This window comes from Entelurus aequoreus, linkage group LG03, assembly GCF_033978785.1.
Source record: "Entelurus aequoreus isolate RoL-2023_Sb linkage group LG03, RoL_Eaeq_v1.1, whole genome shotgun sequence".
Classification (NCBI taxonomy): Eukaryota; Metazoa; Chordata; class Actinopteri; order Syngnathiformes; family Syngnathidae; genus Entelurus; species Entelurus aequoreus.
The window spans coordinates 53,753,861-53,768,809 of record NC_084733.1 but is presented as its reverse complement, the minus strand read 5'-3'; the positions used below and the strand labels follow the sequence as shown (position 1 = coordinate 53,768,809).

The 14,949-nt window shown below is 38.6% G+C and overlaps 3 protein-coding genes across 4 annotated transcripts in view; 2 read left to right on the top strand and 1 right to left on the bottom strand.

Moving 5' to 3' along the window:
- mnat1 (MNAT1 component of CDK activating kinase) overlaps positions 1-1,875 on the top strand; it is a 140,644-nt gene extending 138,769 nt beyond the window's left edge. The window contains exon 8 of the mRNA XM_062042161.1: positions 1,168-1,875. Coding sequence (XP_061898145.1) covers positions 1,168-1,288 — 121 coding nt within the window. The 3' untranslated portion in view covers positions 1,289-1,875. The remainder of the gene's footprint in view (positions 1-1,167) is intronic.
- Positions 1,431-8,876, bottom strand: trmt5 (tRNA methyltransferase 5). Its single transcript, XM_062042157.1, has 5 exons — positions 8,799-8,876; positions 8,078-8,664; positions 7,843-7,967; positions 4,641-5,274; positions 1,431-4,063 (listed from the first exon to the last, which is right to left on the bottom strand). The coding sequence occupies exons 1-5, from the start codon at positions 8,804-8,806 to the stop codon at positions 4,005-4,007; spliced, it is 1,413 nt and encodes a 470-aa protein (XP_061898141.1). The 5' UTR covers positions 8,807-8,876; the 3' UTR covers positions 1,431-4,004.
- The window catches only part of slc38a6 (solute carrier family 38 member 6), a 66,295-nt gene continuing 59,463 nt past the window's right edge, over positions 8,118-14,949 (top strand). The window contains exons 1-4 of one of the 2 annotated variants that reach the window (XM_062042159.1): positions 8,118-9,150; positions 10,564-10,685; positions 10,762-10,835; positions 11,065-11,117. In XM_062042159.1, the coding sequence (XP_061898143.1) occupies positions 9,103-9,150; positions 10,564-10,685; positions 10,762-10,835; positions 11,065-11,117 (297 nt within the window). In that variant the 5' untranslated portion in view covers positions 8,118-9,102. The remainder of the gene's footprint in view (positions 9,151-10,563; positions 10,686-10,761; positions 10,836-11,064; positions 11,118-14,949) is intronic. The other variant, XM_062042158.1, reaches the window with a different exon arrangement.

Sequence of the window (14,949 nt, the reverse complement as noted above, 5' to 3'; positions counted from 1 at the left end):
AAAAAGATATGTCTTGCACTGCATCTAGTCCTTCACTCTAACGTTCCTCATCCACGAATCTTTCATCCTCGCTCAAATTAATGGGGTAATCGTCGCTTTCTCGGTCTGAATCTCTCTCGCTGCTGGTGTAAACAATAGGAAAATATGAGCAGTCCTTCCCCCGGTGTCGTCACGCTACTTCCGGTACAGGCAAGGCTTTTTTTTATCAGATACCAAAAGTTGCGATCTTTATCGTCGTTGTTCTCTACTAAATCCTTTCAGCAAAAATATGGCAATATCGCGAAATGATCAAGTATGACACATAGAATGGATCTGCTATCCCCGTTTAAATAAAAAAAAATTCATTTCAGTAGGCCTTTAAAACAAAATAAGAGATATTATAAAGACGATGCAGATACATTTGGACATAAAAATTGGGTATTTGTATATACAGTACAATGCTATATTATTCATCTAATTACCATGAACAGTACTTTTTAAGGTAAAATGTTATATTTCTGATCCAGATATTTAATGTTGCCCATGTAGAAAAGATGGGTGAATTCAGTCTTCATGGGCACGAGAACATTTTTGTATAGGATGTTTTTGCACATACACGTAGCATCGCCAACTACTGGCCTGGCATGCTTTTGCCACATTTCAGTTGTCGTATGTGTATTGAAACGGGAAGTGTTTGCAAATAAATAAATCACAACTCCACAGTCTCTTACAGCAATTTATTTAAGCTTCTTTAGCTTATGTGAGAGGCTGTAAGAGAATTGAGAGTGCACTTATTAGAGATGACGAGGAAACTGTTTTTCTTCACTTTTTTTTTGTAATGTGTGAAAACGTGAACAAACACTGACGTTGAGCTTTGCTTCAGGACCTAAGAGACTCTGGCAGCATACATCTGTAAGCACTTACAAACAAGAGACACCTATAATACCTTAATAGAGCCGCGTTGTACAGGCTTTTGGGCACAAGGTTTGTCCCAGTTTTAGCGTACGACTACATCTGTCTGTGTTAATCTCATCAAAGGAGAAAAATGGTCCAGAAAAAATAACTTAAGCAGTGTGGATTTAATGATGGATAAACCTATACTCCGGTTACTCCGCACGCTGTCAGTCTGTGTCGTTATTTACAAAGTACCTTCCATGACGTCACTGATGGGAAGATGTGTGTTTACAGATACTTGAACCATGTGCGGGCAGCCATGCCTCAGGACACAGCTGGAGGATACAGCTCGGCGTTGGCGTGTCATCGAGCCATCCAGGATGCTTTCAGTGGCCTCTTCTCACTGACGGGCTGACCTCAAACTCTTTTTCAAATAAAGGGCCGACGACAAATACATCACTGAAGAGGACAAACATTTTCATGGTGGTCAGTGTAAACAGAGATGTAAAATATTTTTCTGTGTCACTTTTATGCATAAATAAATCACAATTACCACAGTCTCTTACAGTAGTTTATTTAAAAATGAAGCAACTCAGTGGAAGCTTAGAAATATAAAGCATCTCTATAAACAACTTGGTTGTAAAACAAATGGAATCCACTCGACCAGCCTAAAAGGAGACAAAATCAACATTCAATGCAAGAGCTGTATTAATTATTATTGCCTTTACTAAGATAATGATGTCCACCTTTAAGTGACACAATTATTCAACTATATGCTTATTGTGCTTGTACATTGCGCAAACTAAGGGAAACAAATGTCAGCCATTATGCAAAAAAATGTGAATCACAAATTTAAAGTTTTGAATTGCATTTGTGATTCTCTAGTTCCTGTTTTGATCCACGGCCATGCGCCTACATATGAAAGAAATCAGTTTTTCTGATAACATTCTTTGTCTTGTTTTGTTTGCTTTAAAGAAACTTCCAATTGTCTTTATGTTGTTCTTTGTGGCAGGTCCTGGAAGAACAGTTTTTAATAAAAGATAACAAAAATAATGCATTTATGCAGATTAATTCATTATCATTATTACATTTTTTACGCAATTAACGTATCTCTGCAGTGTATTATGATTCAAAATCCTTAAAACATCTCTGGCAATGCATTGTGAGCAGTTTGTCCAAGTAGTGTCCCGTCACACAAGTAAGAAGTTGATCAGCTAGTGACAGGTTGCAGAATTTAACAAGTCAATATGGAAGATGCTAAATAACACGTTGGAACTCGCCACTGTAAATTTGAGTACAAAAAAAATTATGGCACAGTTGACCGACAAAGTATTACACTACCGTTCAAAAGTTTGGGGTCACCCAAACAATTTTGTGGAATAGCCTTCATTTCTAAGAACAAGAATATACTGTCGAGTTTCAGATGAAAGTTCTCTTTTTCTGGCCATTTTGAGCGTTTAATTGACCCCACAAATGTGATGCTCCAGAAACTCAATCTGCTCTAAGGAAGGTCAGTTTTGTAGCTTCTGTAACTTGCTAAACTGTTTTCAGATGTGTGAACATGATTGCACAAGGGTTTTGTAATCATCAATTAGCCTTCTGAGCCAATGAGCAAACACATTGTACCATTAGAACACTGGAGTGATAGTTTCTGGAAATGGGCCTCTATACACCTATGTAGATATTGCACCAAAAACCAGACATTTGCAGCTAGAATAGTCATTTACCACATTAGCAATGTATAGAGTGTATTTCTTTAAAGTTAAGACTAGTTTAAAGTTATCTTCATTGAAAAGTACAGTGCTTTTCCTTCAAAAATAAGGACATTTCAATGTGACCCCAAACTTTTGAACGGTAGTGTATGTACACACTTGCAGGAAGGAGTTGTCTTTTTCCCGAAGAACTTTCAGCTTAAAATACTACATTAATGACACAAAAGGAGTAGCAGGTTCACAATGTGTTTAGAGTAAACCCTTGTTTATCTCAGTTAATTAGTTCTGGGGCCTGGCCATGGTAAATTGAAGTGAAGTGAAGTGAATTATATTTATATAGCGCTTTTCTCTAGTGGCTCAAAGCGCTTTACATAGTGAAACCCAATATCTAAGTTACATTTAAACCAGTGTGGGTGGCACTGGGAGCAGGTGGGTAAAGTGTCCTGCCCAAGGACACAACAGCAGTGACTAGGATGGCGGAAGCGGGGATCGAACCTGCAACCCTCAAGTTGCTGGCACGGCCGCTCTACCAACCGAGCTATACCGCCCCAAATTACTTTCTGAGAAGTTGGAATTATTAATTAGAAAGCAAATATTTTAATAGGCAGAGCATAAAAACCTTTTAAATAAGTTTTATAACACTATGAGAGCTGAGCCAATCAGCTGCCACGATACTGAACACGGCACTCTGATTGGTTTGGTCTCATCTCGTGGCCAATACTGCAGTATTTATAATTTTGTTCACTTAGTCATTTTTATGCTTGAAATTGTTTTATTTTGGTAAAAGAAATAAAAAAGTATTCGACAAAATGAGGCCGCAAACATCGAAGTGCGATGTGGTGATGGACAAATGTAAATGTTTAGAAATGTTTGTTGTTGATATGCTAGTAGTGTTTCATAAACATGTTAAGGTAATACAGTATATACAGTATTCCCTTCTTCCTTGAGTCTTTATGCACAATGAAACACGATTAATATAGATTAAAATTGTATATTTAAGGCAAGTCTAGGTTTTTCTGCTGCTCCCGCGACCCGACCCCCGATAAGCGGAAGATGATGATGGATGGCTATTTACTCTGATTTATCTAAATTAATTCACATCAATACTTGTGAATGTGATTAAAAATCGTAATAATTTGGCAACAGTAAATAATCCATCAAGTGAAAATAAAATTGTCATGCTTGCTCACTCCACAATATTATTCATGCACTTAATAAAGTAAATTAATGCGATTGTTTCTCCTGCAAGCTGATGAATGATAGCCAGCGCGTCTTCCTGGCCAGGATAGGAGCCAGCGAGGAGGATGAGGCACATGTGTGTGGAAAAAAATGGCTGATGCAAATATTTCCTCGCATAAAAGTTCATGATGTGAGATTTATAAAAAATAAAATAAAATAAAAAAAGAATTAAATACAATTCTATGTTGAATCTGCCGTCTCATGCTTTTGCCTTTTGGGCGCCGGTTCCTCTGAAGACTCTGTGCATAATCAAGAAAAGATAGTCAGGAATTAAAATCAAACTACAAACACAAATATATAGGTAAATGAATACTTCTCTAACATTGTCAAATAAAAGCAAGCCGGTTTATTGTAACTATTTTTATTTTGTATCCCATATGTACCTTAAAAGGGCTGCAGCTTTCCATTATTTTAGCAATCGAGTAAGATATCGATTAATTTCTGCAATTGAGTTATCAGATAAAACCCACCATAGCCTAAATGTGTATTTCATGGAAAATAGTTTAAATACAATAAAATTCTGCTTCCAATAATCTTTTACCTTTTTTTTTTAACCTTCTTTGACCCTTTATCATCTTATTTTACCATGTTTTACCTTCTATTAAACTAATTTTACCTTCTTATATACAGCCCGAATTGTACCTATTGTTATTAGTTACACTCAAACGATTAATCGAAGCAACAAAATATAAATCAAAGCTTTTTTCTAATCAAAATAATTGATAAATCGTTGCAGCCCTGGTACCTAATGTTGTGTTCTTTTTCACACAGTATGTAATCCAGAATGATTCATTGTTTTTGGAGATGAATTCTCACCAGTCTGCGCATCATTGTGGCTGAAGAGGACTTCTTTAGGGAGGGTGAAGCTCACACACATCATATCTTTGTTGGGAGCGACGTTCCGTACAAAATGTACAGAGCAGCGGTTCTCTAGAGGGAACCCGATGCTTTGGGACGCTTTATCTACTACGTCCTTCTCTGGGTTGTCGTCTTTAGAGAAGCCGTAGCAGTGAACTGTGGGGACGTTCTCTTCGTTCTCCTGATACAGGAGGCCTCTGAAGGCATCCAAAAACTCCAGGGCCAAAGCAGGCAGGTTCATTACCACGTGCACCGCACTTTGTCCTTTCAGCAGCGTGGGCAGCTCTTTCTTGAGTGGACCTCGGATGAACTCTCGGCCGTCCATGTTGAAAGTTTTGACTTTGCCTTCCACCTTGTTCACTTTGCTGTTGTGTTGCAGCCACTTGTAAGACTCCGGGTTGAGGTCGTTGGCCAACACAGTGGCACCCAACTTAGCTGCCGGGATGGCGAAGGGTCCTACGCCAGCGAACACATCAAATACGGTGTCACCGCGTTTGACGAGCTGCACCACACGCTGGTGCTCTGTGCTCAGCCTCGAGTTCCAGTACACACGAGAAAAGTCAAACTCGTACATAACCCCGTTTTCTTTTACCTGGAAAACAGATGCACAGGAGAACAACATCAGAACCTTAAAACTTGAAAGCTTCAAAAGCTATTACGGTAAATGCAGGTACAGGCCAGTTTTCTGGAGAAAAATAGGCCTAAAAAGTCACACATCATCATGCACACTCTCATGTGACACATCAGCATACCTCACGAAAGCTCATTTGAACAAGCATCCGAGGATTAACTTGTACGTCCTCATTGGTTTTCATATTCAGGGCCTTTTAATATTTATTTATTTGGTAATTATACTGTACAGTATTGTTCCATTGTAAGATATTTTTCAAAGAAGTCTTGAAAAAAAACGACATTTTATTCAGGTTCTGAAGATGTATACATAACGAAGGGGTAATGCCAAGCAACTATTTACCAAGTTAGTCAGAGCTTTTCTTCCTGTCACATAAAGTGCAGAGCTGAGAAAAGGGTCGGTTGAGAAAGTTAGCAAACAACGGGAGTCATGCTGACTTCAAGATAATGAAAATCAATCCAGCAGAGAGAAACTATCAAGCAGTTAAGGAATATTATTTTTATGGCAACATACTACCAGATGAAAACATGATTTATTTTTGTTTTGTATTTTGTAATAAATTTTTTCCCTCAAAACGTATCTTGAAAAAGTTTTTATTGGTATGGTATATATATATACTAAACAAAAATATACGGTAAATGCAACACTTTTGTTTTTGCTCCCATTTTTCATGAGTTGAACTTAAAGATCTAAAACTTCTACTATATATAGAAAATACCTATTCCTCTTAAATATTGTTCACAAATCTGTGTTAGTGAACACTTCTTCTTTGCCAAGATAATCCATCCCACCTCACAGAAGTGGTGACATGCTCGGTGAGATGCTGGCCATGCAAGAACTGGGATGTTTTTAGCTTCCAGGAATTGTGTACAGATCCTTGCAACATGGGCCGTGCATTGTCATGCTGCAACATGAGGCGATTGTCTCGGGTGAATGGCACAACAATGGGCCTCAGGATCTCCTCACGGTATCTCTGTGCATTCAAAATGCCATCAATAAAATGCACATGCGTTCGTTGTCCATAACATACACCTGCCCATACCATAACCCCGCCCCCACCATGGGCCACTCGATTCACAACTTTGACATCAGCAAACCGCTCTCTCACACAACGCCACACACGTTGTCTGCCGAGCAGGGAAAACCGTGATTCATCCGCGAAGAGAACACCTCTCCTACATGCCAGACGCCATCGAATGTGAGCATTTGCCCACTCAAGTTGGTTACGACGACGAACTGCAGTCAAGTTGAGACCCCGATGAGGACGACCAACATGCAGATGAGCTTCCCTGAGACGGTTTCTCTCAGTTTGTGCAAAAATTATGCAATTGTTGCAGCAGCTGTCCGGGTGGCAATCTCAGACGATCATGGAGGTGCACCTGCTGGATGTGGAGGTCCTGTGCTGGTGTGGTTACACGCGGTCAGCGGTTGTGAGGCTGGTTGGATGTACTGCCAAATTTTTTAAAACGCCTTTGGAGATGGCTTATGGTAGGGAAATGAACGTTCAATTCACGGGCAAAAGCTCTGCTGGACCTTCCTGCAGTCAGGATGCCAACTGCACGCTCCCTAAAAACTTGCGACATCTGTGGCATTGTGCTGTGTGAACTTTTTATTGAGGGCAGCCTGAGGCACACCCGTGCAATAATCATGCTGTTTAAGCAGCATCTTGATATGCCACACCTGTGAGGTGGGATGGATTATCTTGGCAAATAAGAAGTGCTCACTAACACAGATTTAGACAGATTTGTGAACAATATTTGAGAGGAATAAATATTTTGTGTATATAGTAAAAGTTTTCGATTTTTGAGTTCAACTCATGAAAAATGGGAGCAAAAACAAAAGTTTTGCGTTTATATTTTTGTTCAGTGCATTAACTTTTTAAATTATAACTCCACTGATATATGACGTGTATACACACAGTGATTCAGCAGGGTGATGGCCTAATCAACTTTTTAAAAATCCATCCATCCATTTCCTACCGCTTGTCCCTCTCGGAGTCGCTGCATTCGGAAGGCAGGGTACACCCTGGACAAGTCGCCACATCATCGCAGGGCCAACACAGATAGACAACATTCACACAAATTCTTTAAAATAAAATAAAAATAGATTCTTAAAAATGTATAATCAAATCGGAATAATAAGAATCGCAATTCAAATGTAGATGGATTTTTTTCCAGCACTCCTAATGCACACTAGGGATTCAGAATCAATTTTTGATTCCAACTGATTCCTGAATACATTATTCAGTATAAAAATGATACGCTCCTCTTGGTTGCGGACGTATATGTGGAGCGAGTAAGCACGATGATAGCTAAAAAGAAAATAATTTAAAACAAATTATGAAAACAATTCAGAATCAGGATAAATGGAAATTGAGATTCGGTGATGAATCACTTTTCTTTCTTTTTTTTTAGCAGTACCCCAAATTCATTACAATAATTACAAGTTCATTATTTGCACTGGTGTGACAGTACTGTTGAAAACAGTGCTGAGCATCGTTAGCGACTTCAATGTCTTTGGAGAACCTACTTTGGTGACCATGTTCTCCTCTCCAGCCAGCACCTCCATCTTGAAGTTGCGATATGTTGAGTTGATCATATTTGTTTTGTTGACCACACAGGTGACACCAGGGTTCTTGTCCATGATCACTTGACCTACAGGGTGGAGAAAACCAGTGAATTGATAACCCAAGCAGGTGCTTCAACGATCGATAAATTGTTTTTTGGCAGGCCTCTGATGAAGATATGATTCATGTGTGTCTCACCAATGAGGTTCCTGTACGGCAGCTGGTGGTCCCTCAGGTTCATGTGTGCTATGTGTCCCACTCGGCTGAACGCAGACGTCACATCCTGGCCGGGAGGGAGCACAGCCTCCAGCACCTCCTCACTCTTCAGGTTCTCGTAGGTCAACCTCAGCTCATAGTACTGCAGCTCCTCCAATACGTCGAATGACCTGAGAGCTTCTGCCTCAAGCTCGCTAAAAGAGTTCAGTGAGGACACTCTGTGAGGGTCCAACAGCACCAGCTTAAAGTCTGGACTGTCCTCATTGTCCTGCACCACTCTGCATATCCCTGGACGCTGGATGGTGGACTTTTTCAAGCTCTTCGTCACTTTGTTGATTAACCGCGTCGGCACCCGTAGAGCTGGGACGGTGATGGCCTGTGTGAAAGCCTCTTTGTCCAAAGACGTCATACCGCGGACTTGTGGAGGCGGTTTGTATAATTTGTGCTCCATCGGGGTATTCACTGCACAGTTAATAGAGGTGGGGGCTGGAGAGATGAGGGTCCGCCACACAGAGGAAACGTTTAGCTTGTTTCGTGTCTGCACTTGTGAAAAAACTCGGATGATGAGCCTGTAATTACGGAATTTCCGTTGTTGTGAAGCATAAAGGTACACAAACTAACTATTTCTATGAAAAAAAATCTATCAAGTATAAAGTATTCGCTGTTTATTCGCTTATCACATGAAAAATCAGTGGGAACTCACCTCAACATCCTTCAGTCGCAGCCATGTGTCAAGAATGACGTCATTCCCACTGGACCGAAACTCTCGGCTGATTGGTCGAATGAGCATAAAGTCTGTCTCTGATTGGTCCGTTTTTGTAGGAATGTCATACATGCGACGGAAATGACAGGCACGTGACTTGGTCACTCATAGGCAACAATAACAAGCTGGAAATGAGAGAAGAGTGAGACTATGGGGCTGTAATTGTGTCTGTTTTTGCACCAAAGACTTCGTGAGGCTTTATTTCAGTTGTGGGGTGGTGTGTGTTTTTTTTTTCTCGAGGAAAATGAGTATCAACGGGAATGCACACACCGAAGCGACGCCACTGTTAAATGTAAGTAGAATCCATCGTGTCTTCTAATAGAAAGCACAACTAAAATGATTCACTTGTTTACTACATTTAAATATATTTATGTGTTCTAAATATGAACGTGTGCTTAGTGTATTTTTTTGTTTGTTTTAAGTCAAATAATATGTTCTTAAACTCTCAGTATTTTTACATAACTTTTCAATTCAGATGACAAATGACCACAAAATAGCATGAAGACAGTAGCCGTTTTGTTTCAATCGAAATCTGCTTTATAAAAGTACAATTTGAATGTTGCCAGCCATATAAATAAAACACAAAATCGTTTTTGTCCAAAAAAAAAAAAAAATCCTTGCTAGAAAAAAAATGCGTACTGAAATATAAGATACGGATTAACAAAATGTTGTATTGCAAAACGTGAGTTGTGGATACCAACACGTTGTTAATGCGGTGTTCACACTTGTGTATTCCCTTTTGGTTGAAATAAGCTACACAAATAAACGTGACAAAAATGACGAGCTGTCTGCCATTTTTATTTTGTAAAAATAGTTCTCAGAAGAAAAAAAGGTTGGAGACCCCCGAACTAGTGTATGGTGATGTTACAATTCATAACTCAGAATGTTCAGTCTATCAGAATATAAATGTTTAGAATGTAGCGAACACGCCAAAGTCGGTGTACTAAGGTGGCTGTGTCATTTTGATTGTATTCTAATTTGCATCTTTAATTTAAAAATGTCACATTTTAGTTGTACTCATTTGTTTGCCTTGTTGATTATGTTTTATTCTAATAACTATCGATAAAAAAAGTTATATTGTTAGAATGACACAAAAAGTAGGCGTAATCAGTCAAGTTTATGAGGTCAGTCAGAAGCTCCTCTGGTCTTTGCCTTCGAGAGAAGCTCTTGTTTTGGTGGGCAGTAGCTGCCGTTTAACTTAACAAGCGCTTCACAACTGGTTAGTGCGCCGTCTGGTCTGTGTCACTGACCGAGAATAAGCCCATAAAAAGTTACGCTGGTGAATGTACAACTCAGTTTTATTGTTGAGTCAAAAAGCCTGTTGTTGTGAAGCGATGACTGTACATTTTCTTCCAGCTGGTGTCAGTTACTTCCAGAGTATCCTCGGCCCGCAGGTCAATCCACACTTGTTGTGACACTGACACCAGTGTGCCACTCGTCCTTTCCAGGATATCCCTATTAAAGGGGGTCAATCAGTTTGGGCAGCTCCCCTTATCCTGAGCTCAGGCAGCTGTCCCGCAGCCTGCAGCTCAAATCCTATTCGATCCATTTCCATTTCCATTCCCTGATCCTACATGCCACTGTGTTGCTCTTCATGAGATCAATCTTCAGTACTGGCCAGTTGTTCACCACATTATAAGATGCAATTATAGTAATTTGATTACTTCTGTTTTGTTAACCACATTTCTCTTTATGTTCTATGCAGCAGAGTGGGATTAAAGGCGCTTCCTTTGCCTCGTCAGTGTTTAACCTGATGAATGCGATCATGGGCAGCGGTATTCTGGGTTTAGCTTATGCCATGGCAAGCACCGGCATAGTTGGCTTCTGGTAGGCACACTCTCACAACAGCTTACATTAATATGACTGTCAAGCTAATATCCTTTTATTCGCACTTCCTGTCTAGTATTCTGTTGATACTTGTATCCAGCCTTGCAGGGTATTCCATACACCTCCTCCTCAAGCTTTGTGATCTGACAGGTGAGAGAGTGACCAACAATCTTTGTTACCTCACTCAGGATAACATCTCAAAATCTTAAAGGTGTGAACATTGCATTATCTGTTTTGATTTTCCATGTGTGTCATTATATCGGCTAATGTTAAAAATAAGTTTTAAAACAAACGAGAGAAAACCTGTACGCATAGGCTACTGCTGTACGTTGTCATTAAAAAAAAAAAATCATATTTGGACTTCTGTTGTCTTCTGAAGGAATCAATTCATATGAAGATCTTGGAGGACGAGCGCTACAAAAACCAGGAAAAGTAAGTGTTGTGTTTTTTAATTGTTATTTCCTACTCTATTTGTGAAACAACCAATAGTTCCTTATTTCATTCAGCTAGTACAGGTGGTCCTCGTTCTTACAACACATTGTAAATCAAATCTCAGTGTAAGACAGAACTACATACCTACCTAAATTGACAGAAATATCTCTCACACTGTACACGCAGCAAATTAAGGACATGACGTGTCGTATTAAAAAATAATGAAATGGAGAACAATTCCCTACCCTTTATCCTTGTGTAATAGTTTATTATTGTTTTAGTTTATCTCAAACATGCATGTTGTTGCATTCTGATACATCACATATTTAATCTAACCACTTTTCCGATTCTAACTAACACTTTTGTTTACTTCCTGTGTTCAGTTTGTAACATAAACAAATAATCCAAAAAGTTCACATGAATAAATAGTTAATAATAAAGTGTAACATAATTAGATACATTTCTAATAGATGATTGATGATGCCTCATTTGTAAATAAGGCTCAAGATAATCAGTGATTTTCAATATTTTTGTTTCAATAAATAGTTTTGATTCAATAAATAGATTTTATATAACCTTAGTCAACACATCAGGAAATTAATTTGCTGCCTTATCATCCCCACTAGCAGCTTTACCTTGAACCTTAAAGGACACTTAGCGCCCAGATGACTGTAACTTCACTAAGAAGTTCTTTTCATGTATTTTTTACTCCTGAAATGAATCGTCATCGCCAGACTCGATATGCCGCCCTCTTTTGGTGTCATCTACAGAAATGAAGCCCATTTCCTGGGTAAAGGCATGTAAAACTATTATTTTCATCACCTAATTTCAGGTTTTTGTCGCTATGGTCCATGACAACTTCAAAACTGATATAGTTAACATTATCAGCAAAAAATAAATATTAAATCATTGCCATTCCCGGTAATCCCTACTTCTCCATCTCATCTTCCTTAGACACCATAGCCCAGGGGTCACCAACGCGGTGCCCGTGGGCACCAGGTAGCCCGTTAGGACCAGATGAGTAGCCCGCTGGCCTGTTATAAAAATAGCTCAAATAGCAGCACTTACCAGTGAGCTGCCTCTATTTTTTAAATTGTATTTATTTACTAGCAAGCTGGTCTCGCTTTGCTCGACATTTTTAATTCTAAGAGAGACAAAACTCAAATAGAATTTGAAAATCCAAGAAAATATTTTAAAAACTTGGTATTCTCTAACTGACAAAGAAACAGATAACAGATTTGGTGTCCAGTTCAAAGTGTGACATGATTTATTAAAAAATTTGAGAGTTGACTTTTGTATTTTACATGAGTTATTATTTGTACAAACATGGTACAAAGTAATTCATGATTTGTTAAAAAATGTTAGTGGCTAGCTAGTTAAAATGGGATATTGTGATTTCACAAGACTGTCTTAGAAGTGATCATTTGAAAATGTTCAATTTTAAAAATGTGCACTTAGAGAAAATATAAAAATAAAGTGTTGCATATTGATATTTATCTCTTTCTATATATATTTATTGTGAGAAATCATTAAGATGATCAGTGTTTCCACAAAGATAAATATCATTAATTATTAATAATAACATAGAGTTAAAGGTAAATTGAGCAAATTGGCTATTCCTGGCAATTTATTTAAGTGTGTATCAAACTGGTAGCCCTTCGCATTAATCAGTATCCAAGAAGTAGCCCTTGGTTTCAAAAAGGTTGGTGACCCCTGCCATAGCCTATGTTTCCTCATGCTTTTTCGGCATTTCCTCAAGCGTCTTGAGGAAATCATCAGTAGAAGAGGTCACTAATTAAAATACTGGCGGCTTTTTTTCTTTTTGTCTAGTTTTTGAGTGTCAGAATTTGTTTCGCTGCATTTCCACAAGATTTTACTTTCTCCCTTAGTGTGTGCTCCCGGTTTTCAGGATCGCATTCGTGTTTAGTCTTTTCCATTTTTTTCATCCAAACTCTGGGCAAAACCCTACATCTTCGAGGTTGGAATAATTAAAATAACTGCAAATTATACTCCCCTCGCTTGGTCTGCCCCATTTTGCATGAGCAAAAAGGGTCTATACCAGGGGTCACCGAACCTTTTTGAAACCAAGAGCTACTTCTTGGGTACTGATTAATGCGAAGGGCTACCAGTTTGATACACACTTAAATAAATTGCCAGAAATAGCCAATTTTGATCAATTTACCTTTAACTCTATGTTATTATTAATAATTAATGATATTTATCTTTGTGGAAACACTGATCATCTTAAGGATTTCTCACAATAAATATATATAGAAACAGATAAATATCAATATACAACACTTTATTTTTATATTTTCTCTAAGTGCACATTTTTAAAATTGAACATATTCAAATGATCACTTCTAAGACAGTCTTGTGAAATCACAATATCCCATTTTAACTAGCTAGCCACTAACATTTTTTAACAAATCATGAATTACTTTGCACCATGTTTGTACAAATAATACCTCATGTAAAATACAAAAGTCAACTCTCAAATTTTTTCATAAATCATGTCACACTTTGAACTGGACACCAAATCTGTTATCTGTTTCTTTGTCAGTTAGAGAATACCAAGTTTTTAAAATATTTTCTTGGATTTTCAAATTCTATTTGGGTTTTGTCTCTCTTAGAATTAAAAATGTCGAGCAAAGCGAGACCAGCTTGCTAGTAAATAAATAAAATTTAAAAAATAGAGGCAGCTCACTGGTAAGTGCTGCTATTTGAGCTATTTTTAGAACAGGCCAGCGGGCTACTCATCTGGTCCTTACGGGCTACCTGGTGCCCGCGGGCACCACATTGGTGACCCCTGGTCTATACTCTCCTCATATTCCCATCCTTTGGAAATGTATGCAGGCTGACCCCTTCTTTAGTTGTATTGCTACAACCTGCATCAATGCATTTGGCACACATATTTGTTAATTCCTTCAAATTCTGCAGGAACATACCTTCATTCGGCAAGAAGATGCTAAAAAAACACATACTACGCGATATGAAATCGCCACCCGTCTTCTGTAGATGACATCAGCAGGCTGATGCAGGCCTGCCCACATTTTGGAGCTAAAGGTGGGCGCTCCAAAATGTGCTAAAGTTTGTTAGAAAAGAAGCCCAACTTGTGCGTCTATTTGGGGCAGAATATTACTGTAGACATAACTTTTAGGTCCAGGACTATGAAATAAGTTCTAATGTTGTCAGCATTAGAGGGTCCCTTTTTAAAGGGGAATGCATCTTTTACGGACTTTTGCCTATTATTCATATGAGAGACAAGAAAACATAGTGTATGTTTTTGGGGTTTTCTTGCATTCTAATCTGTAATAATCAGTTAGTTCTAGGTGGCTAGCAACGCAGCTAATTAATGCAATCTGTTCTGCCTCTAAATCACTCTAAAAATGCATCCAAAAAACACCAATTTAAAAAAAAAAGCCAATTTACGTTCGGTTACTTGTTTAATAACAAAGCTGTCGCTACATTGTTATTGTAAAAGCGAGAAACTGTCTTTCTAGCTTAGTAACACATTAGCATGTGGCGGCATTCTACAGCATTAGCAAGAGGAAAGCTGGCTTCTGCATCAGCAGCTGGATGGCTTTTAAGTTTATAATACACAACATCTTTCGTTGCAATGCATTTTTTTTTAGCACTGTCATCTTCGCCAGATACAAAGTATTTCCATCGATAATAACATTGTTAGCCATTCTGTGCAGCAGAAGCACTACATTTCTGTCGGCATACCTTGGCTCCAAGTTCCACATTTACACAGTCAAGTCACACCGATCGGCTTCTGTCTGCTCCAAGTATTATCTTTCCTTTGTGCTTGCGCAGCTTCTATAACCAG